Source organism: Sus scrofa, chromosome 17 (assembly GCF_054392235.1).
Source record: "Sus scrofa isolate SSC_HxYL_T2T_F1_AM1 chromosome 17, Sscrofa_HxYL_maternal_Yorkshire_Landrace_v2.0, whole genome shotgun sequence".
NCBI classification, from domain to species: Eukaryota; Metazoa; Chordata; class Mammalia; order Artiodactyla; family Suidae; genus Sus; species Sus scrofa.
The window spans coordinates 70,130,282-70,157,534 of record NC_139399.1 but is presented as its reverse complement, the minus strand read 5'-3'; the positions used below and the strand labels follow the sequence as shown (position 1 = coordinate 70,157,534).

The 27,253-nt window shown below is 67.6% G+C and overlaps 1 protein-coding gene across 11 annotated transcripts; it reads right to left on the bottom strand.

The window, feature by feature from the left end:
• Window positions 1–809: 809 nt before the first annotated feature.
• COL20A1 (collagen type XX alpha 1 chain) lies at window positions 810–24,540 on the bottom strand. 11 transcript variants are annotated; one of them, XR_014832674.1, is made up of 37 exons: window positions 24,436–24,540; window positions 23,446–23,537; window positions 21,807–21,917; window positions 20,350–20,493; window positions 19,838–19,981; window positions 19,479–19,601; window positions 18,499–18,657; window positions 18,097–18,216; window positions 17,434–17,598; window positions 16,756–16,920; window positions 16,351–16,520; window positions 16,035–16,164; window positions 15,116–15,258; window positions 14,816–14,939; window positions 14,531–14,670; window positions 13,789–13,918; window positions 13,421–13,563; window positions 13,182–13,314; window positions 12,699–12,841; window positions 12,413–12,542; window positions 11,443–11,481; window positions 10,640–10,778; window positions 8,704–8,846; window positions 8,392–8,501; window positions 7,856–8,014; window positions 7,672–7,749; window positions 6,566–7,158; window positions 6,352–6,405; window positions 4,301–4,396; window positions 4,162–4,215; window positions 4,016–4,069; window positions 3,696–3,749; window positions 2,985–3,056; window positions 2,550–2,585; window positions 2,375–2,441; window positions 2,019–2,165; window positions 810–974 (listed from the first exon to the last, which is right to left on the bottom strand). XR_014832674.1 is itself a non-coding variant. In XM_021077584.2 (37 exons), exons 2-37 carry the CDS (start codon window positions 23,525–23,527, stop codon window positions 949–951), a joined length of 4,014 nt encoding a protein of 1,337 aa, XP_020933243.2. In that variant the 5' UTR covers window positions 23,528–23,537; window positions 24,436–24,540; the 3' UTR covers window positions 810–948. The 11 variants fall into 11 exon arrangements, 4 of the variants coding, with proteins under 4 accessions (XP_020933243.2, XP_084860364.1, XP_020933244.2 ...); XR_014832676.1 differs by having other exon boundaries at window positions 6,566–7,155; XR_014832677.1 differs by having other exon boundaries at window positions 8,425–8,501.
• Window positions 24,541–27,253: the final 2,713 nt, after the last annotated feature.

Here is a 27,253-nt window from a genome sequence, read left to right as displayed (position 1 = left end):
CCCCAGGCCTCTCATGTGCGGGGCCTCTGTCTGGAACCTTCCGTGCCTCCCCCTCCCACTCTGTCCTGTCTGCTCTGGCCTCACCTGGGACCTTCGTTAGCTCCGCCCCCAGTTCTGCCTGGTGTTCGGAAAACTCTTGGCATTGAACCGGCACCACGCGGCGCCGTCCAAGGGCCCACAACTGGCGGCGTCCCAAGCGGGCGGGACGGCCGGGGGAGCGGTCACAGCACTGACTCTGGCGTCCAGGCTGGTCGGGGGAGGAGGCGGGGCACTAGGCAGTGACAAGGCCAGGGGGCAGCAGGTTGGGGTCCCAGGAGCCTGAGCGCTCGGGGCTGAGCTGGACGTGACAACTTTAGAGGAGAGGCCACCACTGGGGGAGTCCTGGCTGGAGCATCGGAGGATGGGCCAGTCCCGTTCTCAAAGTCCCCCCCCCCAATGACTCCAGGTGCCCCCAGAATTCCCATGAGGCGCAGCGGGTTAAGGACACATGTTGTCACTGCAGCAGCTCAGGTGAGGGTTCCATCCCTGGCCCAGGAATTCAGCACGTCTCAGGTGCCGCCAAATAAAGGTGCACTGGAGGCTGAGCCCCCTTGAGCGGGGACGGAGGCCTGGAGGGGCCGGGCTGGGTGGCAACAGGGCCTGGGGACTGCGGGGGCCTTGTGGGAAGGGGGATGAGTCTCAGGCTTACAGAGAGACCGTGGTGGAGGGTCCTTGAGCCAAAGCCGGGGGGTGGCCACCCCCCGAGGGACAAGGGTGCGGATCTGGGCCGCACTGGCCAGGACCGTGGGGCCCTAGTAACAAGCAGCCACTTCCTTGACAAGTGCTTGTTTATCTGCACAGGAAACGGGCAGAGAAGAGGTTTCAAGGCTCGGCCTCCATCCCCTGTCCCTCCACGTCCAGGCTGCTCCAGCTGCACCCCGTGTCCGGGATCTGGGGGGAAGGTCTGGCTCACTCGGGGCAGCAGGGGGACCGTCCTGGCAGGAGGAAAGCGTGGGCAGGTCCGAGGGTGGGTGGACAGCTGACACCTGTCAGGACACGCTGTCCAGCCTGCCCAGCCTCGTGGGCCGCTGGACTGTGAGCCAACTGCATGAGCTGCTCCCAGGGTGCTGCCCCTCGTGCCCCCTGCCCCCACCCCCAGGCCGCCTGGGCCAAGGGGCCGCCCCCATGCACACCTGCTCCAGCCTCCCTGCCCAGCTGACCCCGACCTGGGCCTCCCTGGCGCCCACCGGGCCGGCTCTGGGCTCCCCCACCCACCTGCCTTCCTCCTGGGCTCCCTGCCACCCACCCCTCCCACGGGCAGGGCCCCCTGTCCCTCCCAGGGGAAGGAGAGTGTGGGTAGCAATCGTTTTCTTTCCTGGGGGCCCTGTTCTGAGCCAGGAAGGTGGGTCCTGAACCCCCCCGGGCCTGGGGCAGCAGGTCCAGCCATTACTAATCTTTGTCCCCGAGGCCGAGGTTAAGCATGAGATGGGGGAGGGGGAGGTGGCCACAGTGGGCGTCATGAGAGCACACGTTAGCCTTGTCTGGAAGGGCGGGTACAGACAGGGGGTGTTACAGCAAAGGCAGTGGGGGGAGGCGCCCTCTCTCCCACCCGCACACTGCCTGGGACCAGGCTCCCCCCCATCCACACCCTCCCCCTCCCGCACCCTGTCCAGGCCACAGCTCATCTCCCCTCATCAGCCTCTCCACCTCTCAGCCTCTGAGCCGGGAACGGCGCTGCAGCCCCAGTCAGATGGACTTGTCTCAGGACAAGGTCACAGGACCAAGCCTCCCGCTGAGCTCCAGCCCAGAACAGGGCGCGCGGGGGCGGGGGGGGCACCTAAGCTCAGGCTTCCTGGGAGATGGGAGAAGGGGCTGTTCTGGGGTCTCCAGGAAGCCAGGCAGCCAGTTTCGAGTGGGCTCAGGGCGTCCCTCTCCCCACCCAGAGGCCTGGAGCAGGTGTTCTGGGCCCCACACAGTGACCAGCCCCAGGCGTGGGGAAGAGCCGCAGTCCCCCAGACCCCTCCCCAGGGGGTCGGTACCTCTGTCCTCGGGGCGGGGGCCACCGTGCCCCCCTCCTCCAGGGAGCCGGGCCTCGCTGCGCATGCCGAGGGCCCTGGGCGCCTCCAGGATGGGCATGGGCGGCCTGGTGCCCTCGTGGGAGCAGGAGTGGAGCTTCAGCACGTGCGCTGGTGGAGGAGGGAGGGGCGGGCGGTCAGCAGGGGTGGGGGGAGGGGACCCTCCGGGCCCTTCCCTTGCTCCGTGGCCCCACGAGGCTGGGTCCACTAATGACCGGGCGCCTGGGCTTCTCTCCTGCCGGCCCCCAGGCCGGAATGGAGATGGGTGGGTGGGGGCAGAGGAGGCTCTGGGGGCCTCACCAGGAGGCCAGGCCACTCACCCTGGATGGCAGATTCACAGGCCTGGCCCACGAGCTGGTAGATGGTGGCCAGGGACGGTGGCTCACCCTGCAAGAGAAAGGCGGGCCTCATGGCCGACCGCTAGGCCAGCGTGGGGGTCAGTGCCTCCCCGTGCTCCCCCAGGAAGGGCTGGGACCCCAGACTCCCCATGCTCACCTTCTCTCCTCGCTCCCCTTTGGGCCCTGGCAGCCCCTGAGTGGGAGGAAAAGAAATGCCTGGACCCCACGGCCTCGGGCCTCGCCCCCTGGATCCCGCCCATGGGCCCCGCCCACTGGGTGCAGGCCTCACGCAGGAACAAATCCCAGGAGTCCCAGGGGGCAGAGGACTGGCCCTGCCCACTGCAGAGGGACCAGCCAGGCCGGCTCAGGCTTCACTGCCCCCCCCCATCCCCCGCCATGGGCTGCAGCCCCACTCGGCCTATAGGCCCAGGTCTGCCCCCAGGTCCTGGAGGCCAAGCCCCACCTCCGCCCCCACCTGCTCTGTCTCAGGCTCTCTGCCTGAGCTTCGTGGTGGCCACAGGAGGCCCCTGGGTGGTCAGCGGGGACCAGCCCTCGCTGTCCGGCTGTCAGGCTGTGTGGGGAAGGGACTTACCGTGGGCCCCACGGCCCCTGGGAGTCCTCGCTCCCCGCCGCTGCCCCTGGCCCCCGCCGTGCCCGGGAAGCCCTGCAAAGGTGAGACTTGGCTGCAGCCCCCGTGGGTCTCGCCCCCTCCCTCAGCCCCAGCTCCCTCAGTCTGGATCCCCTTGCCCCGGACCAGCCCCTGTAGCGTGTCCCCAGCTTCCCGCGGGCTCTGCGTCCTCACCTGGGCCCAGGGCAGTACCCCCCACCCCCGCCCACTGGCGCTGATTCGGAGCTAAAACCTCCCCAACTCTGGTCCCATTGTCGGGGTAACCACGGCTCAGGCCCCCAGGGGAGGCCTCTGGCAGGAGGGGCAGCTCCGCCTCCCTGGCTCCAGCAAGGCTGACCCCCAGGAGACCCTGGCGGGGTCTGGGCTGCTGGTCGGGGACTCCCACTCCGAGCAGGGAGGGGCGGTGGCCCTGGCCCTCCAGTGGGGGCACCTGGAGGCTGACGAGGGGGCCCAGGCCACGTCCCAAATCCAGATGCACCATCCACCCTTCGCAGGCCCCTCCTGCGTGTGCTGTTGGGGTGCACAAACACGGCGTTTCTACCAACGCGCCCCCTGTGGGGCTGGGTCGGGGGGGCTGCTGCCGTGTTCCTGAGCCCTGGAGACCCCGGAGGGAGGGACCCTGGAGGGTGTGGGCAGGGTGGGCGGGGTGGGCCTCCTGGAGGAGGTGGTGCCTACCCGAGGGCCAGGGGGTCCAGGCAGGCCAGCAGTCCCCTCCAGGCCTCTCATTCCCTGAGGGCAAAGGAAGGGGGGCTGGGCCTGGGCAGCTACCCCGCCCGCCCCTCCCACGATGACCCCAAACCCACACCTGGGAGGGGGGAGACGCTTGTGCCCCCCGCCCCAGGCAGTGGCCACACCTGCCCCGGGCCGTGTACTGGCGCTCCCTCCGCCTTGGCTGGACTGGGCCCGGGCAGGATGGGGTGGGGCTCCCGTGCGGGGCAGAGAAGGAAGCCCCCAGCCTCTGTCTGGAGACCCTCTTGGGCGGGCTCCTCTCCCACCTTTGGTCCCTGGATGCCCGCCTTCCCGGGGGTGCCCTGGAGGCCGGGGTGACCCTGGAATAGAACAGAGGCAGCCGGCCAGGCTGAGGCCCAGGTCCGACCCAGAGGAGGCCGTATCCCCGCCCCAGGTGCGGCCGGCCCTCTACCTGCAAGCCGGGGAGTCCATGGTCCCCCTTCTCTCCTTTGACCCCTGGTGGACCCTGGAGGGGAGACGGACTGAGGAGCAAGAGCAACGGGGAAGGGCGTTGGGACGGGGGGTGCAGGGCAGGGGTAGGCAACACCTACCACAGGTCCCTGGATGGCTCGGCCCTGGGTGCCTGGTGACCCCTGCTGACCTCCAGGACCCTCGGGTCCCATCTGTCCAGGTGGCCCGGGCTCCCCCTAGAAGCACAGGGGTGGGCGGGGCTGAGAAACACGGGGCCCCTCCCGCAGCCCCGGCGCCCGAGGCCTCCAGACCCAGGCGGGGCACCGGGTCTGACCCTGGGCTGACTCTCCACGGGCCAGCACAGAGCCCCGATCCCAGACTCGGGAACAGTCTGCCAAACCTCGAGGCGACCGGGACACCAGCGCGGCTCAAACCGCTTGACTTGCAGTTAAAAAAAAACAGAAAGAAAGAAAGACTGCTCTCCAATAATCGCTGAGAAGGAAGCCTATCAACGCACCAAATTCAACACAGAAAACCACAGGCTTCCCCATTTGCGAACTTCGTCGCGAAAATCCTAAAGAAAACACGAGCACACGGACGGACGCCTGGAGCAGGTCAAGTGGGCGGCGACGGGCTCAGGGACCGCGCTGGCTCTTAACTGTGGCGGGAAGAGGCCGGGATTTGCGAGAGACAAGATCACGCACACCAAACTCGGAGAAATTATCTCCTTGTGTCCACAGCAGCTGAGGAAGCACCGCATTTCTTTTTTAGGGCCACACCCACGGCATATGGAGGGTCCCAGGCTAGGGGTCGAATCGGAGCTACAGCCGCCGGCCTCCACCCCAGCCACAGCCACACCGGATCCTTCACCCACTGAGCGGGGGGGCCAGGGATTGAACCCGCGTCCTCATGGTTCCCAGTCGGGTTCGTTTGCTCTGCGCCCCGCCGGGAACTCCCCAGGAAGCACCACATCTTACTTAACATCTGTTCTTGATTTTTTTCTAATGACACGAGGTTAGGGTTTGACCACCACGTGGCAAAGTTGATCGGTCCCAGCCCCGGGCCGGCAGCGCCCTCTGTGTCAAACACCAGAAGCCTTCCCAGGGCGTCTAGCTGAGCACACCAGCTGTCGCCACGGGTCTCTGACAGGCTCTGGAGTGGCACCGACACCAGAAGAGCAAAGAGCAGTAAAAAATCGGAACGGAGACCCTGAAGTGGTATTTCGGAGGTGATGCAGACTTAAACCGGGAAATTCCAAGAAAGCCAACATCTGAAAATAAAAACCCATGGCAAAGAAGGTAACTGAGGAGGAACTAGGGGCCAAAATCATACACAGAGGCGAGGGCTTAGGGAGGCTGAGGGCGGAGCTGCACACGGGGTGGGTCCAGCTTCCACCTGGACGGCAGGTGCCCAGGCAGCGTCTGACGTCCCTGTTTGGACTCTGGAGTCTGGAAAGCTTGTGACGTGACAGAGGCATTTGGCGTGAGGGAGGGAAACGAGCTACTGGATAAATGGGCTTACACGTCGGGGCAGGAGTCTGGGGGGGAAGGGGGGGCGTCCCCCACAGCTTAAACAGTAACTTCAGATGGACTGACATCTCCGTGTTTGAAGGGCCTCCTGGGAACCACGGGCAGATGCTCTCCTCAGACGGAGGGCCCTTCAATATGATACGAATGTCAAGAGCTGAAGACAGACGGTGAGGCTGCCTAGACGGGCGTGGAAGTTCCCGGGGCCGGGGTGCAACCTGCGCCACAGCAGGGACCCGAGCTGCTGCAGGGACAAGCTGGCCCCCCAACCTGCTGTGCACAGGGGACTCCCAGGCAAGGGCGATTTTAAAATCTGCACAGAGACACACGTCATAAACCAAGTCAAAAGGCAACCACTTGGTGAACGAGCCACAACTCAGGGCACCGATGTTTCCGTAAAACCCAGAGCCGCGAAGAGTGAAGAGGGGAAATCAGCCAGCGGAGCAGGGTCGGCGGACCCACGTCCAACAAGAAGATACCGGCAACGTGGGAAGGGCTCGGAGGCGCTGTGAGCGGGGTCACGGGAAGGCAGAAAACGCGCATCCGGTGGCCCGCCCGCCGCGCGCTCCGTGGGCTGAGGCCCCGGGGGGAGGGCGTCGCACCCCACTGGGTTGGGCTGCGTGGGGCTCAGCCCGCATCCAGCTCCCCAGGACCCCCCGACTTACCCTGGGCCCTGGGAAGCCCTGCTCTCCTGGGGCTCCGTTCCTCCCAGGAGGACCCTGCAAAGGGAACAAGCAGGGCTGGGCACGGCTCCCGCCCAGGCTGGGGTGTTCACGGCCCCCCAGCAACGCCCTGGACTCCAGTGCCCGTCTTTAGGCGGGAAGAGGAAGGGGCTTCAGGGGGAGCATGTCCTGCAACCACCCCCGCAGCCCTGGTTACCGGACACTTGGCTCAGGCAGGTCTGTGTTCCCGTCCTGCTGAGGCCTGTGACCCACCAACCGCAGTGGGTCCTGGAGCCTCAGGCCGCTGGAGGGTCTGGATCTGCACCGCAGGGGGACCCTGGCCCGCAGCCGCCTCCCCGGGGGCCTGGGGAAGGGCCCCCAGGCTGCCCCATGGCCCAGAGCGCCCAGGACGGAAGCTGACTGTGGCCGTGACCATGGCCCGGCCGCCTCCAGCCCGCCCGTCCAGGGCCCCCACCCCAGGGGAAACATGGGTTTCGACACTGGAGGGGACGGCTGGGGAGGGGACCCAGCAGGAGGGAAGGGCTGGCCAGGAGGGGCATCGCGCGCCGGGGGCGGACGAGGGAGCGGGGCTCGTGAGGTCTTTGCTCGGTCTGCAGGCCTGGCACGGCTGCTGGGTGTGGGGAGGGGCCGCCCTCGCCACCACTGGCAGCGAGCCGTTGCCAGGAGTCCCTGGTCACCCCGGGGAGGAGCTGCTGGACTCACCGGAGGCCCCTGGGGGCCCGGGGGCCCGGGGGTCTGCAAGGAACAGGCACAGGCGGGTGGGAAGGCAGGGCAGGCGCCTCCCTCCTTCTGGGAGAAAGGAAACGCTGGCGTCAAGGGAGCTCGCTCCTCAGCCCCGTCTGACCCCAGCGCTCGGGGTGTCCGTGACACGGGGCCCAGGGAACCCTAAACCCACCTCAGGGGGCCGGGGGTGAGGGGTAGGACCAGGTCCTGGGTTCCACGCCCGTGCTGCCTGCACAAGCCCTGGACAGGAGCCCCTCTCACTTCCTCACAGGTCCCCACATGGCGGAGCCCAGCCTGGGCGCATAGGGCAGTGGGCGAGGACCCTGGCCCGCACCTGCTCCCGTAGGAAAGGGCAGTGGCCCAGAGTGTGTGACAGCAGCCAGCCCCCGGCGCTGGGGGCTCCCGGGCCTGCTCCAGCCTGCTTGCCCCAGGGCCTCCAGCACAGCCATCCAGCTGCCTTGAGCTCCAGCTCTGGGTCCTGGGACCACCTCCTCCAGGAAGCCTGCCCTGATTTCTCTGAGCTGTGATGACCTGAATGGCCCATCTACTCCCAGACTCTTCTGCTTTCTTGCCACCTACCGATGCCGGCAGCTCGCAGCACCCATCCTCCTCTGCCCAGGAGTCACTGCAGACAATCTGTAGCATCTGGAGCTGGAACTACGGAGAGGGAGGAGCAGGGTTGCCAGGGCAGCTGGGGCAGTGGCTGGAAGGGGCTCCGCCTCCCCGGGTTGGTTTGGCTCCGCAGGACGAGGTCTGTGCTCACCGAGGCTGAGCTGCTCCGGGGGCCCCGGGCCTTAGCCAGCCTCCCCAGCGTGACAAAGCCCTCGGCGGGCAGGTCGCCAGCCTCCCCGGCGGGCCTCTCGGCCACCTTCCGGCAGTCCACGTAGAGCCTGACCTTGGAGTGGCCCACGGCCACGTGCACCTGGGAGGCACCATGGGAGTCAGGACACGCTTCCCCCTCCTCGGCCCCAAGGCCAGGGCCAGAGCGGGGGTGGCGAGATGACCGTCCCCTGGGGCTGGGGTCAGGAGGGTGGCCTTGGCTTCCCTGCAGGATGGGCCAGGTGAGACCTGCCGCAGGCCCTCCCGGGACATGCGGGGCCGGGAAGGAGGCTGCGAGCTCTTCCACCACAGTCACGGCAAGGGCGTCCGGGCAGAGGGACTGCGGGGGCAACGTGACCCTCACGGAACGTTCTAGCAGTCGGCGGGGGCGGGGGCATGGTGACGGGCAGAGGCCCGGGGTGGGTCCACCCAGAACTTGGGGGGCACATGCACTGCGGGCGTTCTGGGAACTTCTGGGACCTTGTGGAAGCTCCCGAAGAATATCCTTCTCACTTCGGGCAGCTCGAAGGTGACCTCTTGCAAGGTGGCCCTGGGGTCCCGGTTGAAGTAGGTCAGCGACTTTCTGCCAGCTGGGGGCCGGGCAAGGAGCCTGTGAGACCCTCTGGTGTGGAAGACGGGAGGCCCTCCCAGGGCAGAGCAGAGGCTGGGGGGGTTCTGGGGGGGCTGGCCACGACAGGTGTGCAAAGCCCCAGGCACCCCAAACGTCAGAGTTTGCCAAGCATCCCTGCCTTCAAGGGGAGACCGGGGCCCACCGCTCCCCCCACAACTGACCGTCCAGCAGGACCCCCAGGACGGGCTGGAAGTCCTGGGCTGCCACCTGCCACAGAGCGAAGGCCTCGCGGGGCGTCTCGGGGAGCAGGCGCAGGAGGAAGGCGATGGTGTGCTCCGGCGGGAGGGCGGCCAAGTGGATGTCACTGTGGGGGCACAGGAGGGGGTGGCCACGAGCCCGAGAGGGGGCCGGACCCTCGGGACTGCAAAGCGGGGTCCTCGGGCCAGGCTGGGCCTCCTGCCTCGGGGTCCCTGTGAGCAACACGGGGTGAGAGGGGCAGACCCTCTCCCCGGGCTGGGGTTTCAAGCAGCCCCGGACCCCTGGGGCCGCAAGAGCCCGCGGCCATTCCACCACCGCAGCACCCGTGCTGGTCCCTGCAGGGTCTCTGTTGGGTGGGCAGGATGCCGGGGTCCCCACAAAGGTGACTCTGGGCCTGTCTCCTGGCGACCAGGAAGCCACAAGCCCAGAGGCAGCTCTGCCTTTGGGACTTGCTCAGACAGAAGGCACTGGGGGTGGGGAAGGCAGGGACCAGGGTCCCGAGCCACCCAGTTAAATGCTCTAATGCCCAGCCGCCTCCCTGTGTGCTCTCCTGGGGTGACCAAGGGCCTGCAAGCCCAGCCTAGCTCCAGTGCCCCAATTCCGTAAGCAAACCGACCCCAGGGCCTTGGCACGGGCTGCTCTTTCCCTGCAAGCCCTGCCCACCCCCTTCTCTCCGGGTCCTGCTCTCTGCCACCTCCTGGGGGAGCCTTCCTGACCCAGGAGGGACCCGTCACTCTTGTTAGCCCGGAGGCCCATTCGTAACAGCTGTCATGGGGGAGGGCTTCTCCCGTGTGGGGTCACCCCTCCCGTGCTGGCTGACTGCGCCTGTGCTGGGTGACCGCGCCTGCAGGACGATCTGCCCCCACCTCCTGGGGTGCGAGCTCCCTAAGGACAAACAGGAGGCACCCACTTGCCCTGTGAGGCCCTGGGAGAACCCCACTTGCAGGAGGCACCGCAGCCTTCAGCATCGGCGGCTGCCGCACAGCAGATTGACTGCGAGGGTGGAGCCAGGCCCCGATGGGCAGAGGCCAGGGAAGCTTAAACTCAGGGCTCCGGGTACCCAGGGCCACCCGCCCGGGTAAAGAACCACCGATCAAGGCCTGGGTCGGGAGGGGCTGCGGGGGAAGAGGCAGGCTTCAGCCCCTACACGAAAAGTGAAATTTGCCAACCAGCCTCCACGGACACACAACTGGGAGCAGGTCGTGGGGAATCTTCGCAGCCAAGATCAGGGACAGGCCGCACGAGGCCACCTGCCCGCGGCCGCCCCACCCGCCTGCGTCAGAGAGAAAGCAGGCTGTGTAAACTGCCCTGGATCCTGGTCGCGTGGGGCGGGTTTGCAGAACGACACACTGTGTATTTTCCAAAGTGCTGCTATAAAGCCTGTGATTTACCCTCGCGATTTAAAATATTTTAACTCGAGAACAACGGCTCTGCAGGTGGAAATTCTACTTGGCGACCCAGGGCGTCTCCCACCACGAAGCCGGGTAGTTGGCCGGCCTCAGGGTCCCCACGAGCCTTGCTCGTGGTCAGTCACAAACTGGGGTTTCTTACGCACCCCGGATAGTCGCAGGCTTGCCGAATCAAACTCAGGCACACAGGAGGCAGGCGTTTTCAGCCGAGACAAATTTGGCGGTGCCTGCCTGGGAGTCTGCAGGTGCGGTCAGCCCCTGGGCCGCAGGGAACAAGGACCCTCCTCTGGGGACAAGGACCTTCCGCCCACCCCCTAGAGGAACCTGCATCACTTCCTGGAGCCTGCGTGCCCGGGGCTGGCTGCCTGCTCGGCTGTGGGGGGCAGAGCCCTGAGCCCGGGGCCCCCCACCTCCGGGAGGCTCTGCGGGACGGGGCGGGCGCCTCCTGCTCTGCACCTGCCCCGCTCGGGTCACACCCCCCTGCCCGCACCTGGCCCGGCGCGTCAGCTGAGCCTCCTTGAAGAGCGTGAAGGTCTTGGCGGGGCCGAAGGCCGAGGGCTCCATGGACACGCCGCGGAGGGCGGAGTACTCCTTCTCCACCAGGCCGAAGGCCGCCATCAGGTCAAAGCCTGCGGCGGGGGCCAGGCAGCGAGCCTCAGAGGGGAGGGGGGCAGGGGCGGAGGGCAGGAGGCCCCGGTCTGGGGTCGGAGGAGCAGGCAGGGCAAGCCGAGGCCAGAGCTCCCAGCCGATGGCCGGCCGGCCGGGGGCCGGGCTCAGCCTCCTGACCCCACGGCCCACCGCAAGGGGGCCCCGCCCAGCAGCCGGAGATCCCGCGGGGGACTCCGCCCTCCGGACAGGCCGCCGCACCCCCCACCCCCACCGGGCGGGTCTCCCCGACCACGCCTGTGCCCGCCAGTCAGCGCCCCCTCTGGGGACCGTCTCAGATCCACGAGCAGCAAAGATGCGGAGTGGCCCCAGGCTTGGCTCCTCGCCCGCCCAGCTCCTGATCAGCGGAGGCTCATGGGGGCCACACGGGACCCAGGGCCCCCAGCATGGCTCTGCCCTGCCACCGTCCCAGGCGTAGCCTCGGACAGGTGGCCTTGGACAGGCCTCAGTAACCTCCACCCTGAAGCAGGAATAAAGGCACCAGCGAACCCCCAGGGTCCCGCCCTGCCTGCCTGAAGGTCCTCCGATGTGCCCAGGACCCAGATGCCAGGCCACCCTCCCGAACGCGGACCCGGAGGAGTGGGTGGGGCCGGGAGGGAGCTCCCACCACCCAAGGGCAGGACCTACCTGGGAGGGAGCTGTTGGGGCGGAGGGCCGGGCAGGCTGCTGGGAGTGGGACGAGTCAGGGTCAGGGAGGAGGGCCCCTCGTGGCTGGACCGCGTGCCCTCAGGGACGGCGAGGGACAGAGATGGTGTCCTGCAGCTCCAGGTTCCACCCCCGGGAAGGCAGCACCCGGCCGAGGGGCTCCCACTGGGGCTGCACCCCGAGAGGTATGTGTTCCAGGCGGCCGGGCCAGGGGATGCCCCACGTGTGGACGTGCCCACCGGGGGCACCGCCGTCCTGGGGCTGGGCTCCGCAGGCTTGCTCCCCCGCGGGCACCACGTGGCGCTCGGAAGTGTTCCAGGTGAGTGCCGCAGGAGCTGGGGCCCTTGGGGCGGGAAGTGCTCCCCACCACCGTGGGAAGGTGCTGAGCCTCAGGTAGTGAGGTCCCCGTCCCCAGAGGCATTCAGGCCCAAAGCAGGGCACCCCGGGGAGGGGACACAGAGGGAAGCTGGGCCAGGAAGGCTGACTGGCCTCTGGGGAAGCACCGGGAGTCTGATTATCCAGGGAAGCCAGCGGGAACAACAAAACGGAAGCAAAGGCTCCTCTTGGCTGTGCCCTGGCCCAGGGCCGACGGCTGCCCGGAGAGCGGGCTGCCTGGTGTGGGCTCTGGGCTCTGCTATGGCCACCCAGCTGGGATCTGCCCCCACGTCCCCACTCTGCAGGCTGCCCCATGCTCCCGGCCCCCCTTGGGCCTCTGCAGGCCAGGTTGCAGCCGCGGTCCCCTCCACGGCCGCCGGCACGCATGCAGCTGGACAGCTGTGGCCTTACCCCTCAGGCCAGCGGTTGGTGTTTCAGTGGGGAAGGTCTCACCTGAAACCCCATTCCCTTCCGCTAAGCTCTGCAGCACGGGGCTGCACACGGGGTCCTGCTGAGCATCCCCGCCAGCTCTGCTCCTGGGGATCCACCGGGGGCTGGGAGCGTGGTGCCCACTCACCCGTCCGGCCCGTGGCAGACACGGCCATGCTCTCCCCTGCTCTGTAGACGGCTGAGACCAGGACCCTGTACTTGGTGGCTGCCAGCAGGTCAGGCAGCGTCACGTGGCTCCTGGGTCCTGGAACGGAGATCTGGGGGCGGGGGGGGGTCCCCTGAGCATCTTTGCTCACTTGGGCCTCTCAGCTCCCTCTCCGTGTGTCCGGCCCACGGAAGAGTGGGCCCCTCGACAGACAGGGTGGGCCCAGGGGTAGGCAAAGGGCGACAGCTTCCTGGCTCCTGAGACCCACCGATTTCTCGGGCCCCAAGCCTGAGGCCAGCGCGTAGGTGAGCCGGTAGTGGAGGACAGGGCCGCTCGGGGGCGTCCAGCTGACCCGCAGGCTGGTGGGTGACTCAGAGGCCAAGGCCAGGTTGGATGGCGGGCTCTGGCTGACTGTGGGGAGAGCACGGGGGTGGGGGCCTCAGATGGCACCACCCCCACCACTCCACAGCCCTCACCACGCACCCCAGGCCACACTGCCCAGTGGCCTCGGCACGGATGGCCACCAGGCGAGTTCCAGGACTGTCTTTGGACCTATGTCACCCCAGATGACTGGGACCCTCGGCCACCCCGGGGATGCCTGGCTGGAGGGCTCGGTGCTGGGGGGCCTCCCATGGACCCGAGCCGTCAGGTGCGGGGTCCGAGACACGGGGAGCTGCCCACGGGCCGTCTTGGGAGTCTGGGGTCCTGGGCCCACGGAGCTGGGGACCCGGGGCAGAGCAGGGTCACCTACGGGGGGTGTAGCGGAGGGACACGGGGTCGCTGCGGGCCCCGTCCCTGTAGTAGGCCAGCACGGTGATGTCGTACTCCGAGAGCCTCCCCAGGCCGCGCAGCACGGCCGCGCCCAAGTTCCCTGGGACAGAGACCTGCCGAGAGCGGGGACCCGTGTCCGCCCTGGGGAGCGGTGTGCTGACAGGGTGCAGCAGGGGGTCTGAGCCAGGGCCCGGGCGGGGGCGTCTCCTCCCCCCACACCTCATGGGCCTTCCCGTCTCCCAGGGGTGTCCACGTGATCTGGTAGAGAAGCACCCCCGACGCCGCTGCGGCCGCCCACGCCAGCCGGACCTCGTCCCCGGGCAGCTCTGTCACTGACAGCTGGCTCGGGCTGGGGACTTTCCCTGGAAGAGAGAGACGGAGGCTGGGGCCCCCCGTCCCCGCGTGCTATGCCAGGGTCCCCCTTTCCCAGGACGGGCTGTGGGCTGGGCACTGGCCTGTGCCCTGTCATCACACCTGTCCAGGTGACCGTCCTCCCCTGGCTCGGGGCCGTACAGAGCAGACACTGAGCAGATGTGTTGATTCGAACTGCCCAGGGGAGCAGAAGGAGGTGGCCTGGGGACACTCACGTGTGGTCAGGCGGCCGGTCAGTGTGGAGGAGCTGCCCCCGGGGTACAGGCAGGTGACACGGACTGTGTACGTGGTGGAGGAGGACAGGGGGCCCAGAGTGGCCGAGGTGGCGTTCCCGGGAACCTCTGTCTGCAGGGGTGGGGACACAGGCAGCTGGGGAGGGGGCAGCCGGCCCCAGAGGGAGAGCCGGGCTCAGGATCTGCCGGCCAGGAAGGCCCCATGACCAGCCCTAGACTGGGGAGTCAGGGGAGGGGATGCCGGATCCCGTGCACTGGGGTGGGGTCTCGCCCACCTGCCCCCACTTTCTTTCTTTCTTTCTTTCTTTTGAACGTGACTGTGGCTGTGGAAGTTCCTGGGCCAGGAATCAAACCCTTGCCACAGCAGTGACAATGCTGGATCCTGAACCTGTCAAGCCAGGAGGGTACCCCAGTTCCTACTCTTTCAAACAGTTCAGCCAGCTGGCATTTTCACCTGTTGTGATGCCAGGAGCCCCCGCACACCTGTCACATGCTGTCACATACAGTCTCTGTAAAATGCTCTGCTTCGTGTCTGCCCCCCAAGACGGGCCCACACAGCGGGGCGGGGTCAGGTTGCCCTCTGCTCCCCTGTGCTGGCCAGGGTGCCTGGGGAGACCCCGAATGCAGGGTGCCTGGAGGGGGCACTGAGGATGCTGCGTCCTGTGTGGACACCCCCACCCCTGGACAGCACCGCGCCTCGGGCTGCGACAGGGCCTGCTCTCACCTGTCCGGAGTGGCCACCCTTGCTGGAGACGTAGCTGACCCTGACCAGACGTATGGGCCTCGGGCTGCCCTCCCAGGACACGCGGGCCGAGTCATGGCTCACGTCCGAGAAGTTCAGGTGTCTCGGGGGTCCCAGGGCGGCTGCAGAGCATACCAAGGCCTCAGGACCTCCCCAGGCGTGTGGGGGCGGGGGGGGATGGCCAGGGCAGGGGATGGCCAGGACGGGAGCCCCATGGGGGGCTTGGGGGGCCCAGAGTGCCAGCAGCCTGAAGGGCGGGGCACTCACAGGTCTTGGCGCGGATGCCCTGGGCCTCGCTGCTCTCTGCACCTCGCACGCTCTGCACCCAGATGTCGTAGTCCCTGCCCGGGGCCAGGCCGTCCAGCAGCACCTCTGGCCGCCCCACCCGCACCTGCAGGGACGGTCACTCACACTGGCTGCCCCCTGCGCTTCCCTGCCCTGCTCTCCCCCAACCCAGCTGCCCCCCCAGCTCCCCCTCCTGGCTGCCCCACCCCCCCAGCGCCCCCCCCCCGGCTGCCCTGCAGCTCCCCCCACTGGGTGCCCCCCCAGCTCGCTCTCCCGCCGCACCTCTCGGCCCTCCTCGCCCTTGGAGGAGGCAGGTGAGCACCGCACCAGGTACTCGGTGGCCCCTGCCGAGGGCTGCCAGGTGAGGCGGAGGCTTCTGGGCGTCACTGTGGCCAGGGTCAGTGCCTGAGGTGGGGGCAGCGGTGCTGGGGGGGGCGGGGGGGCTTTAGAAACACAGCACAGACCCACAGACCAGAGGGACAAGGGGCGGCAAGCTCAGGCCAGGTGTGTTTGATGGCGACACGGTGGCAGGGGGAGACCAACCTGGGCGGGGGGCCCACAGACAACTGTAAGTCCGTCTGACCCTAACTCTAACCCTAACCCTAACCCTGAGCCAGCCTTCGGGCTCACAGCCCTGGGGAGACAAGACCCCCCCCGCCGCCAGGGATGCCCTGAGGGAGGGAGGGCTGGGCTCCCAGGCGCGGACTTCATGCCGTGTGGTCCCACGCAGGCCAAGGGTCTGGGCAGCAGGCACATTAGGGGTGGGAGGGGCTGTGGGTGGATTGGGGCGACCTCTCAGGTGTGGGGTTTTTTTTTGGGGTGATGGGTACACGATGCTGTGAAACACAGAAAGCTGGGGCCTGTACAATCCCAACGGGTGAGCTGTAGGATGTACCCCGTAAAACTGCGGGGCGTACCCCTTAAATCTGGGGTTGCTCACTGCGGCTCCTGGGGGCCTGCAGGCCGGGCGGGGAGGGGCTAGACAGCGTGAGCAGTGAGAGTCATGGGTCCCAGCTGTGGCCGGAGTGATGACACGCACGGCGTCCCCAGTGCTCAGAAGACACCGAGGGTCAGAGAGGCCCAGGACTCAGCCTCGGTCACAGCGCGTGGGAGGTGGCCCTCGCTGGTGTCAGGCTCCGAGGGGGGCTGCAGGCGGGACACCCCTACAACTCTTAGCCCGGGGCCACCCCCGCCCACCCACCTGTGGTCGCCAGGCCCTGCAGGCCCTCGCCGACCCCGGCCTGGTAGACGGGGACCACGGAGACCAGGTACTCCGTGCGGGAGCTCAGGTTGTGCAGCTCCGCGGACGAGGCGCGTCCCTCCACCACCACCTGCGCAGGAGCAGGTGGGGTGGGGCACAGGGTGCGGGCGGGCGGAGGCCCCATCCTGCTCCCACCCCGCGCCGTCTGGGGGCTCTGAGGCCGCAGGTGGGTGCCCCCCACCCTGCTCTTCTTCCTCCACGGCGGTGTCCTGGGTGCGCCTCCCTGCAGCCCCGTCTGCACAGGGTCACCTCTCACCTCCCTGGGGACGCCGCCCTTGGAAGGCTGCCACACGATCAGGTACTTGAGGGGTGTCTGCGGGGCTGGGGTCCAGGAGAGGTGGATGCTGGAGGAGGTCACCCGGGTCACGACCAGGTTGGTGACGGCGGAAAGGGGGTCCAGGGCCGGGGCAGCCGCTGCTGGTGTAACTGGGAGGGAGCAGGATGCCAAGGCCTCAGCGGGCAGCTGGCGTCAGCGGCTCTGCCTGCTCCCCCTGGCGGCCACTGCAGGAAGGACAGGTGTCCCCGGGTGTTCAGAGGTGAGAGCCGGTGGGAGTGGGTCCAGAGAGTCCCCTGTCCCTCTGCCCGGAGTGGCCGGGCAGGGCCCACTGAGGCTGCGGCCAGGGGGACGGACCCTGCCCGGGCATCACCCCCACCCACTCACCTGGGTCCCCTCGCGGGCTCCTGCCCTGGACCTTCTGGCAGATGAGGCGGCTGAGCAGGCCGGCCAGCGCGCCGAGCTGGGGGAAGTCCTGCACGCTGTGCACCGTGAGGTCCAGCGGCTGGGACGCCAGGAGCCTCAGCTCCGCCTCGTCGGCGTTCTTCACGCCTGCCGCGGGCCGGGCGGGCCTCAGCGCCCTTGTCCACAGTGAGCCCCTGCCCAAGTCCCCCATCGGTCCAAGCCCCAGACCGAAGTCCCCGCGGGCTGCGGGATGGCGTCGCCTGGCCGGGCCCCAGGGAGAGAGGGGCTGGGCCAAGGTGGGGATGGACCCCCGAAGGCCCCTTGGGGGCTGTGCCGTGCCCACCTGGGTCTCTGTGGGGCTTGGGGCCGGAGGGAGGTCAGTGTGCGTTCCTGGAGGTCCTGCGCCCCCGGGGGCTGGGGTGGGGCACCAAGGAGGGCCTCTGCTTCCAGGACCCCCCAACGTCTGGAGGTCCCTTCGCAGGGGACAGAGCTAAGGGGCTGAGTGAGGCCCACAGAGGGGTCTACAAACAACGCTGGCAAGTGGCAGCCTCCCCGGGGCCACGCAGCCAGGGGCTCAGGTCCTCACAGCAGGGCTGAGCCTCAGAGGCCACGGGACCCACCCCGCCGTGAGGACCCCGGAGGGGAGCCGGAACTGCTTACCCACAGCAAAGACATGGACGCCCAGACTCTTGAGCGCTTGGCCGGCCGTGCGGGCATCATCCTGGGACTTTCCGTCTGTCACCAGGGTCACCAGCTTGGCTGCCTCTGGACGCAGCCCCGCCTCGGGCTTCAGGTTCCGCTCCAGCACATGGGTCAGGGCCAGGCCTTGGGCGCAGGGAGAACAGAGTGCAGGCGGCCCCAAGTACCCCGAGGGCAGGGACACCCCGGCTCCGGCTCTCAAAGCCACCCAGAGACCATCCCATACCCGCTGCTGAGCAGCTGCCCCAGTGCCCTGAGCGGTGAGGCCCTGGGCCCGAGAATGGGGGGGACTGTGCTGTGGGGCGAGGGATCTGCTGAGGAGACACCCAAGGGACACCCTTCCAGCGGGGCCACCCCTGAGCCCCTGGCAGGACCCCACCCCCCCAGGAGCCTCGACGCATCGGAGGAGCCGCTCAGTTTCGGCAGGACCGCCTGACACACCACGTCCACCAGAGATAAACGCGGCGGATTTGCCCTTTGCAAAAGCGTGAACACAGCATTTGGGCGTGGTTCACAGGCGAAGTTTCCAAATCTGGGGGGGATGTGAGGGGCGGACCCCAGGACAGAGGGGGGCTTCAGGACCAAGACCCGAGTGGACCCGAGGGTGGGGCCGGGCAGGCAGACCTGTGAACGTGTTTCCCCCGCGGTAGCGGAGGCTGCGCACGGCTGCCAGCACCTTCTCCTTGGTGTCCAAGGCGTTCAGGTCCCACTCGGTCTGGGGGGCTCCGCTGTACTGAGTCAGGCCTGGGGGGAGGTCGGGTGGGGCTTGCTGGGCACCCAGCCTTGCCTGGCTCACCAGCGAGGGCACGTTGCAGAGCCCCACCTTCTACACGACGTGCCCCAGGAGCCAGCTGTCCCACCAGTGCAGGTGGGCACCCTACCCCCTGCCTGGCCGAGTGGGAACTTCGCACTGGTCCCAGAGGCTGCCTTCCTCCTCCCCTACTGGCCCAAGTGTCGCCTGTGCTGGGGTCTGGTGGGAGTTGAGACCCGCACCGGGCGGAGCAGCAGGGCGGGGCTGGCACCCACCTACTTGGACTCTGTCTGGCCCGATTTCAAAGGGCTCAATGACGCTGGCCAGGAAATCTTTGACCTGCTGGAAGTGACTGAGGCCGATACTCCAGGACCCGTCCACCAGGAAAACCATGTCCACAGGCGTGGGGGGCGTGCAGCGGAACTGGGGGCCGGCTGGGGCGGGAGGGGAGGGAGGGAGGTGGGATGCTGAGCGAGGTCCGGGGCCCCCACAGAACCTTGGGCAGCTCCCGGCCGGGCCCTGGCCCCCAGGACCTCCTTCCGTGGGGTTGGTGGAGGGGAGGGGCCGTGGGGTCACATGAGGTGGGCAGCTGAGCACGGGGAGGGGGGCAGGGGCTAGGGTCTCATCAGACTCAGAAAAGCCCACGTGAACTTCAGCTCATCGTGGCCACCCCTCCAAGACCCCAGAGGTGGTTAAGAGAGCACCCAGCGGCTCTGGCGCCGCTGCCCTCCATCAGCCTGGCAGTGCTGGTCACCACGCAACTGGCTATGGGGCGTGCCCACCTTCCTCACGGCCGACACCAGGCACAGCAGGCAGAGGCTACCCAGCAGGTGCAGCTGGGGTGGGCGGCGGCAACACCGAGGACAGCGCCGGGCAGCTCCGCCCTTGCTGCCCTCTCGGGGCTGAGGCCTCACCGTCTGGAGCCGGGGCTTGTCCCAGGGACCCAGGAGTTTCTTGGAGGCAAAGCCACGGCCCTCGATCTGGGTCCCTGGGTTTTGTGCACACAGTCCCTTCAGCAGAGCCCCGGAGCCAGGGGTCAAGGCCCTGCATTGTGGGGGAGAGCATCCTGGCAGGCCCAGAGTCTGCTGTGAAACAGGGGGGCCAGGCGCCAGGACTCCACTCGAGGGGGATGTGTCTGTTTAAGGAAGGAGCCTCCCCCTCCCATCCCAGGCTGTGGAGGAGGCACAGCCCTGCTGTCGGGCCTCCTGGGAAACGCCCGGGGAGCCCACGGAGGCTGGCACCCTGGCTGTCCTACCTGGCTTCCTTCTCCCTCCAGCCAAGGCCCGGGTGTGGTTCTGCTCCCTCAGGTCTGAGGTGGGCTGAGCAGGGGCCGCCCCCCTGGGGCCGCTGGCTGGGTGCAGCTCCTTGCCAGGCCCTTCTGGGGGAAGAGGGTCACAGCAGTGTCACCTCTCACCTGCCACCCTCGGGCAGTGGGCCAGGCTCCAGGGCCCCAAGGATGCCCCCAGCGGATAACCTTCCCCAGTGCGATTAGTGAGGCAGGAGTGTGGCAGCCCAGCTTAAATAAAGCCGGAGGGCTTCCTGGAGGAAGAGACGGGAGAAGCCCAAGACCACGCCCTCCTCCCAGGGCCTCGCCCCCACCCCACCTCCACCCACCAAGTGCGGGTGGGTCTTGGCTTGAGGCCAAGGCCACTCGGGGCTCAAGGTCTGGGTCCGCCAAGTGCGAGGGGGTGGGCTCCAGGGCTGCCCCCAGGGGCCTCCAGCCGCTGCTGCTCACGGAGTTACTCTTCAAATCCTCGACTATGGAGAGATGCGAGGGCTGTCAGGGCCCTGCTGCCCAGGGAGAGAACACAGGCCTGGGGGTTGCACCCCCCCCACCCCCCTTGGGGGGACGGGCCCCCAGGCAGCGCCGCAGGTACAGGCAAGGCTCTAGGCGGCTGCGGGACTCAAACCCAGGTTCAAGGCTCCCAGCCTGAGGTGCTGCCCAGGCTCAACTCCAGCCTCCTCGGCACAGGTGCAAATGCACACACACACAAATGCACACAAGAAAACACACACACGTGCACACCCAAGCACGCACGCACGTGCACAGGTGCACACACACATGCAAACACGTGCACGCAAACACGCACCCACTCACACACACACGCATTCCGAGAGGGACTTACTCACAAACTCCCTTCGAGCCAGCAGGACGCTCCCTGAGCCCGTGAGCTGGAAGATCTGCACTGCGTACTCCTTGGAGGGGCTCAGGCCCCCCACGGTGGCCTTGGGGGTCTTGGTAGTCAGCATGACCTCCTGCTCCGGGTCCCCTGGGTGGGGGGAAAGGGTGAGCCTGGAGGAGCCGGCCCCACCCACCCCCGCACAGGGGGCTGGACCGCACGCCCGCAGCGGCAACTCCGCGAGTCTACGCTAAAGCAAAGAAACGGTGCCAAAGGGGACAGGACCCCGCGAGTCGGACGGAGAAAGACGAACCCCAGATGACGTCACTTGTACGTGGAGTCTAAAGCCACGGCTCGCATCCGAGCCCTAGCTTGGAAACGTCCGAGTGCCATGGGTGCGGCCCTGAAAAGGCTGTATTTACATCCATCATGGAAAAGAATATATACGTATAAGTGAGTTACTCTGCTGTACAGCAGAAATGAACACACCTGGTGAATCGATTACTGCAATAGAATCAGTTTTTAAAAATGACACAAATGAAATGGAAGAGCCAAGAACGGCCGAGCGGCCCGTGGAGGAAGGTGCTGCGCGGCAGCGCCCCCTGGTGGAGCAGGATGGATGTCACAGAAAGGAGATGCTGGGAAGCCCCCCCACCTGCGCCCCGGGAGGTAATGAGGCGCCTTCAGGGCGGAAAGGCCTGTCTGCTGGGAAGACATGGTGACTCGGCCCGTGCCCGCGCTGGTGCAGGGTTCAGGTGCACAGCAACGTCGGTGAGAAACCAGAGAAAGACGCTTCCACGGCGTGGGGGGACCGGCCGGGCTCCCGGGTAGGCAACGGGATCGGTGCGCGCATGCACACGAGCTCAGCGCGGGTCAAAGACGTGAATCGTAAGGTGCACCAGCCCGGCTCAGTGAAAATGTTGCAAAACTACAGTCAAGTCAGGAAGGCGGCTCTGCGCGGGGGCAGAGCCGGTGGGGGCCTCCGCTCCGGGAACAGGGCTCCGCCCGTGTTTGCGTCCGGCGGCGTGCCCACTCGGCAATCACACGCCCGCATCGTGGGCTGGTCCGCAGGTGTCAAACCCCTGCTCGGTAAAAGGTTTTGCACTCGCAGCTCTAGTCCTATCTGGAGGTGTTCACTGAGCCTACGGGCACCTCTGCCGCCTCCTGTGCGATGCGGCCTGAGACCGGGAAGCCGTGCACTGGGCGCTGGCAGAGTCCGGAAGCTCTGAGCTTAAGAAGGGTCCTTGTTCTTCAAAGTCATTGATGGATGCTTTCCACGTGTGCCAGGCGCGGGGGCCCAGAGGCAGGGACGCTAAAGCCCCTGTTCCCCTACCACGACCTCCCCGGATTCGTGGGGCACATGGAGAGAAGGGAGGGCAGAATCACAGAGGAGCCGGCACAGCGGCCGCCTTGCCGACAGCTGTCACGTCGGTCCGCACGGAGGGGGTGGCGCAGGCCCCTACCTGCCATGGGCTTCACCTGCACCAGGTAGCCGAGGCTGCTCCCCTCTGACTCCCTCCACTTCATCTGTAGCCGGTCCTCAGGCAGCACCGCCAGCCTCAGGCGGCCGCTCGCTAGGGAAGCAGAGCAGGTGGTCAGGACTGACCCCTAAACCACCCCCAAGCAGCTGTGGGGGCCTGGAGAGGCGCAGTGGGGCCCGTCCCCAGTGTCTGAGGGGGCTGCAGCCCCTGGAGGTCAGAGGGGACCCAGTCCCACTGGGGTGGGGGGGACTTGATGACAGGTGGCCCCCCTGGGGCTGAAGGAGGACCGGGCCGCCCAGAGGGTCCCGCTCCGCTGAGGGGAGGCTGCTGCCATCCTGGAGGCCCCGCCCGGTGAAGCGGGCTGAGGTCAGCATCCGGGAGCCACGATAACTGCCCCACGGGAGATGCCGGCGCTGAGCCAACGCAGCAGCTGCCACCCAGCCCGGATTCCCCTGCTTGAGTCCAGACAGCTGGACGCACAGCTGTGCAGCTGCAGACCCCAGCTGCCAAGGTCACCTCTAGGTTGACACAACTGACGAGGGTGGGGGTGCCCTGGGACGGGGGCCTTGGAGGATGGGGGTGCCCTGGGGTTGGGGGTGCCCTGGAGTGAGGGGGTGCCCTAGGATGGGGTGCGTGGCTGTGCTGGGAGGAGGAAGGGGCTGTGGGGACCTGAGCCCCGAGGCACAGCCCGAGCTCCAGGGGAAGCGTCCGGGGGCCCCGTGGGGAGGGCCACCTATTTTTGGAAAATGGGAACAGAGACGGGCTTCTTCTGGCTGCTCCACTGAGGGCGGGGACGCAGGGGGCTGGGCTGGGGGAGCCCACGCAGACACAATGCCTGCTTCAGAGCGTGGCACAGCTGAGGAGGGTCCCCGGATGGGCCCCGCTCTCCCCGGAGCCTGGGCTGAAAGGCAGGAATGTCTCGGGGGTGGGGGCTGTGAAAAGCTGCTTGTGAGCAGGGCCCCTCTGGAAGGGCCTCTGTCTCCCTGCGCCCAGCTGCTCTCCGGGTCTGAGGTCAGGGCCTTGGGGGGGGGGGTGCCAGGAGAGAGCAGGGGCCATTACCCCGAAAGGGACACAGGGGAAGGCCCAGTGCCCGATGGGGAGCAGTCGGTCGGATCGCAGCCGCCCAGGAGGCTTCATGGAGCGCGACCCGTGGGGACCGGGAGCTGGGGTGTGGTGCCTTAAGTGAGCTTAGGAGCAGGGCCTGCAGAGGGGGCACCTTGAGGCTTCTCCTCGGAGGAGCCACTTTCTCTAGATTCTGCTGTTTAAAACATCCACGTTGAAAACGCATTTGTGGAATTATTTTTTTAAAACATGCATTTAAAAGACACGAATGCGGAATTAAATGCACAGTGTGTTAATAACTTATTAAAAAAACCAACAGAAAACACCAAGAAGCGCCGATTAACAGGTCGGCCGTGCGGCCAGAGGTCAGGCCACCTCTGGGGCCAGGCGTGGGCACGGCTGTCCTTGCTCAAGTCTCTGCTCACTGAGCCCCTGTTCCCGGAGCAGCAGGCACTGGGGGTGCAGGTGTCCCGCCCTGGGGTCTCTGCCCTGGGCAAGTGTGGCCCCGGGGGCCGGGAGGGCAGGCAGGGGGTGGGGTGCCCTCCACCCGTGGCCTCACCTTGTCCCTGGCCGAGTCCCAGGGTGACACCCAGCCACAGACAGAGGCCGACCCTGAGGTGGCGGCGCGCGCAGACGCTCATGGTGCCGGGCCTGCAGGAGGAGACGCGCTCAGCCATTGTCCATCCGTCCGTCCTCCCCTTGCTGACCTTGAAGCCAGAGCTCCATCGTCTGCACCCTTTGGGTGGAGGCTGAGCCCACGCCGCAGGCCTCCAGCCAGCCACCCTCCTGTCCTCAGGGGCCAGCACCCCACAGGCCTAGGCAGGGGCCTCCCGGGTCAGGGGCGAGCCCTCCAGCCACCCCCGACGCATCCGGCCCCGTCACAGCTTCTGTATCCCGCCCTTGGGACCTTCACAGACCAGCCCGGGGCCCTGGCCACTGCTTGTCGTTAGACCAGCCGGGGTGGCAATTCAGGGCCAAGGCGCTGGGAGGAAACCAAGGCCGGGTGGGGGCGGCCGGCCTGCAGTCCCGGGCAGCGTCGAAGCTGGGACTGGAACCCTAGTTTGAGCAGGACCCTGGCTGTTCTGCCCCAGAAGGGGTGTCCTGGCTGAGAATCACCCCCCTTCCCCAGGACACCAGCCCCAGGCCTGGCCTCTCCATGAGGGAGAGGGAAGCCCTGAAAATGGGGTTGGGTCCTGGGGGGTTGCAGAAGGGGACATGCAGGACCTCAGGCCCCCGGCCACCCCCAGCCGAGCCACATCCAGGGCAGTCGTCCTCACGGGGTCCTCGGGGCTGTGGAGGGGCTTGAGGATGAGGCACGGGTTACCTGGGCTCCCTGTTCCTGGATCCTCCTGCTCCACGCTCTGAAGCCAGACCCCTCCCCTCCCCAGAAACCTGGCAGGATCCTCCCGGCGGCAGAGCGGTCATGGCTGTGAACAGGACCCCCACAGCATCTGCCGTCCTCCACCCGGTGGCCCTGGGGGGCCGGACCCCTGCCCCCCCTATGCATTGGGTCCTGCCGGCCCCTCCCCAGAAGCTCAGCTCCCCTTACCTTTTCTTGAAAGTCAAGGTCACTCTCGGATCACAGCCCTGGGAGCATCCCCTGCTGGCCCCTCCCACCCACCCTCCCAGGCGGCTCCCGTCCAAGGGTGGCGCCCCTTGGTCCCCACAAGTCCTGGCCACCCTGGTCCTGCTTCAGTCACAGGCGGCCACGGCTTTTGAGGCCCTTCTCCTCCGACGTCACCGCCCTGGCCCACCCCCTGCCCACCCTCCCGGCTCTTCATTCTTCCCATCTGCCGCCCAGGGCAGCTCTGAGTGGGGGACACAGAAGTCTCAGCACGAGGGACCCGCAGCCCCGCGGGGCAGGGATCAGCGCGCCGAGGGGCCAACCGCTCCTCCCCTCCTGCACAGGGTCTGTCCCAAAGGGGCTCTCGGGGGAGGGGAGGCAGGCGCCGCAGGGATCCAGGTCACCAGGTGTAGATGGGCGTCAAGCTGGGGGCCACGGGCTTGGGGTCCCTGGCAGCATGGGGATGGGAACAGCCTGGAGCAGCCCCTGGACCCGGGGGTCGCACCAGCCTCCACAGCCTCCCCCCTCATCCAGCATCGCTCCAGGACCCAGGACCCTAAACCGAGCCCCACGTGGTCTCTCCTGGGCCCGGGGCCCACCCTAGAAGCCTCCTCCACGCCAGCCCTGCCGCCCGACCCTTCCCAGCCGGCAAAGGCAGCCAAGCCCCACCCCCAACAACCCCACAGGCTGGGCCCCTAACCAGAGTGTGTGTGGTCGGGGTGTCCAGCCTGAGCCCCAAGCCCCTGTCTCTGTTGGACCCTGGCTGGTGCCCCACCAGACCTGAGGATCTGCCCCCCGAGAAGCGCCCTACCCCAAGCTGGACCTGACCAGTTCCTCCCCCTGAGCCCCGAGCAGCACGTGTCTGGGGCTGCCAGGGCCCACCCTGGCCTCTGCCACTGGCGGAGGTGCCTGGGGAGGTGGGCACGGTCAGGCCCCTGGGCTGCCAGCTGGGTGTTCGCTGGAGGCTGGGAGGGGCTGGGAGGAAGGGTGGGGGGCTGGACGCTGCCAGAGGGGTGGAGCCCTTCCCCACTGCCATGGGGTTCCCATCCCCCTCCCCAGAACCTCAGCCCCCATGTGGCCGCAGCAGGATCCAGCCAGCTCCCCGGCCTTGTCCCGGGTGCTCAGAGGCCCTCCTGGCCCCCAGGTCCTGCCTGGCAGTGGGCACTCCTCAAGCCGGGAGGGGGCCGAGGACCCCAGTGTGAAGGCAGCTCTGAGACGTGCTGTGCTCTGGGAGCCACTCAAGCACGCAGCCCCAGGGCTGGATGCGGGGATGTGGCGGGGCTGGCGGATGCCGAGCACTGGGTGCTGGGGGTCCTGAGACCCACACCTGCCGAGCAGGCGGGCCCTGCAGACCTGAGCAGAGGCCAGCAAATGGCCCTTACCTCCCGTGTCCGCCACGCTCCCCCCGCCCCGGCTCACTGGCACTGGGGACACGTGTGCACACCCACGCACACTGGGAGATCTTGGCCGGCCCCCACCTATGTGCCCACCTGAGTCCCTGCGGTCTCGCAGTCCCGCCAACAGGCTCGGGGCTCACCCAGACCGCCAGCTGCCCAGGGTCATGGCTCAGGGCAGGACGGAGCTAGGCCGGCCCTGCGGGGTGAGCCCGCATCACCTGTCACAGCCTCATCCAAGGGGCAGGGCAGGCGGCGGTGGGAGGTGGCCCCAGGAGCTGCAACTGAGCCCTCGGTGCTGAGTGCAGCTTCCCTGACACTCCCGGGCCCTTCAGACCTTGCGTTGGGGTCAGGACACAGCAGGGCTGGGGGACCAGAGGAGGTGCAAAGGGAAGGGCCCCCACCGCCGGGACCCCCCCACCCAGACGGTCTCTAAGAAGCCCTTCTCCCCATCTTCTTGCACCCCCACCGACTTAGGGCCTGGGCTCCCAGGAAAGCGGCCAGCACAGAGCCCGCTGGGCAGGACTACCTGGCCGAGAGCAAGCAGACGGCGAAGGCAGACATGTGCGAAGGGGGTGCCCAGGAAGAAGCGTAGGCGTCCCCTGGCTGTGAGAAAGTTCCCAGAGCTGGCCATGAAGCGCCTGCTGGTCTGTCCTGGCCCCTGGCCAAGAGGTCTGAGGCAAAGAGGTGGCAAAGGCTGGCCTCCTGGAGCCAGCGTCTGCGTGGCTCAGGGCGCAGAAGCCACAGAGGCCGAGAGCAGCTTTGCGGCTGACAGGCCATGGCCGACGGATGTGCTGTCCAGTGAGAGCAAGGCTGGGATTCAGCCAAGAACGGGCTCCAGGGTGGTCCCCCTGGGACCCGCCTTCCCACCCAAACACAAGAGCCTTCGCCCTCCAGCCTGGCCCACCTGTCCCAAAGCACTACCCCGGGAAAGAAACTACAGGAAAAGCCACGGCTCCAGAACCTCGAGTTGGCCCCTCCTGGCCACAAGTGCCTCTGCCAGGCGGTCTTAGGACGCAGGCCCAACCGGGGGACACAAGGGCCGAACTGCCGCGGCTGCCCCGTCTCTAGCAGGGCCAGGTGAGGGCAGGCCTGTCCCGTTACAAGCTGCCCGCCCAGGCGGACACCCACCGGAGACTCTCCCGCTCTTCAGCAAGGTGTCTGCCGCCTGCTGCTCGGGGAGCCCCTGCCACGCCCGCGGGTCTGGCCCTTTGGGGGTTCGCCAGACACCCCGAGTTCCCACATGCCTTACCGTGAAGTCTGTGTCCCACACAGGCAGGGGACCGGGGCACTCAGGCCCTTGCTCCTGACCTGGCCTGGCGGAGGTGCCTGGCACGGTCCTGGACCCAGTGGACGGACGTGCAGGAGCAGGGGCCTCGCACCACCAAAGCCCCGTGTTCCTGCTGGGT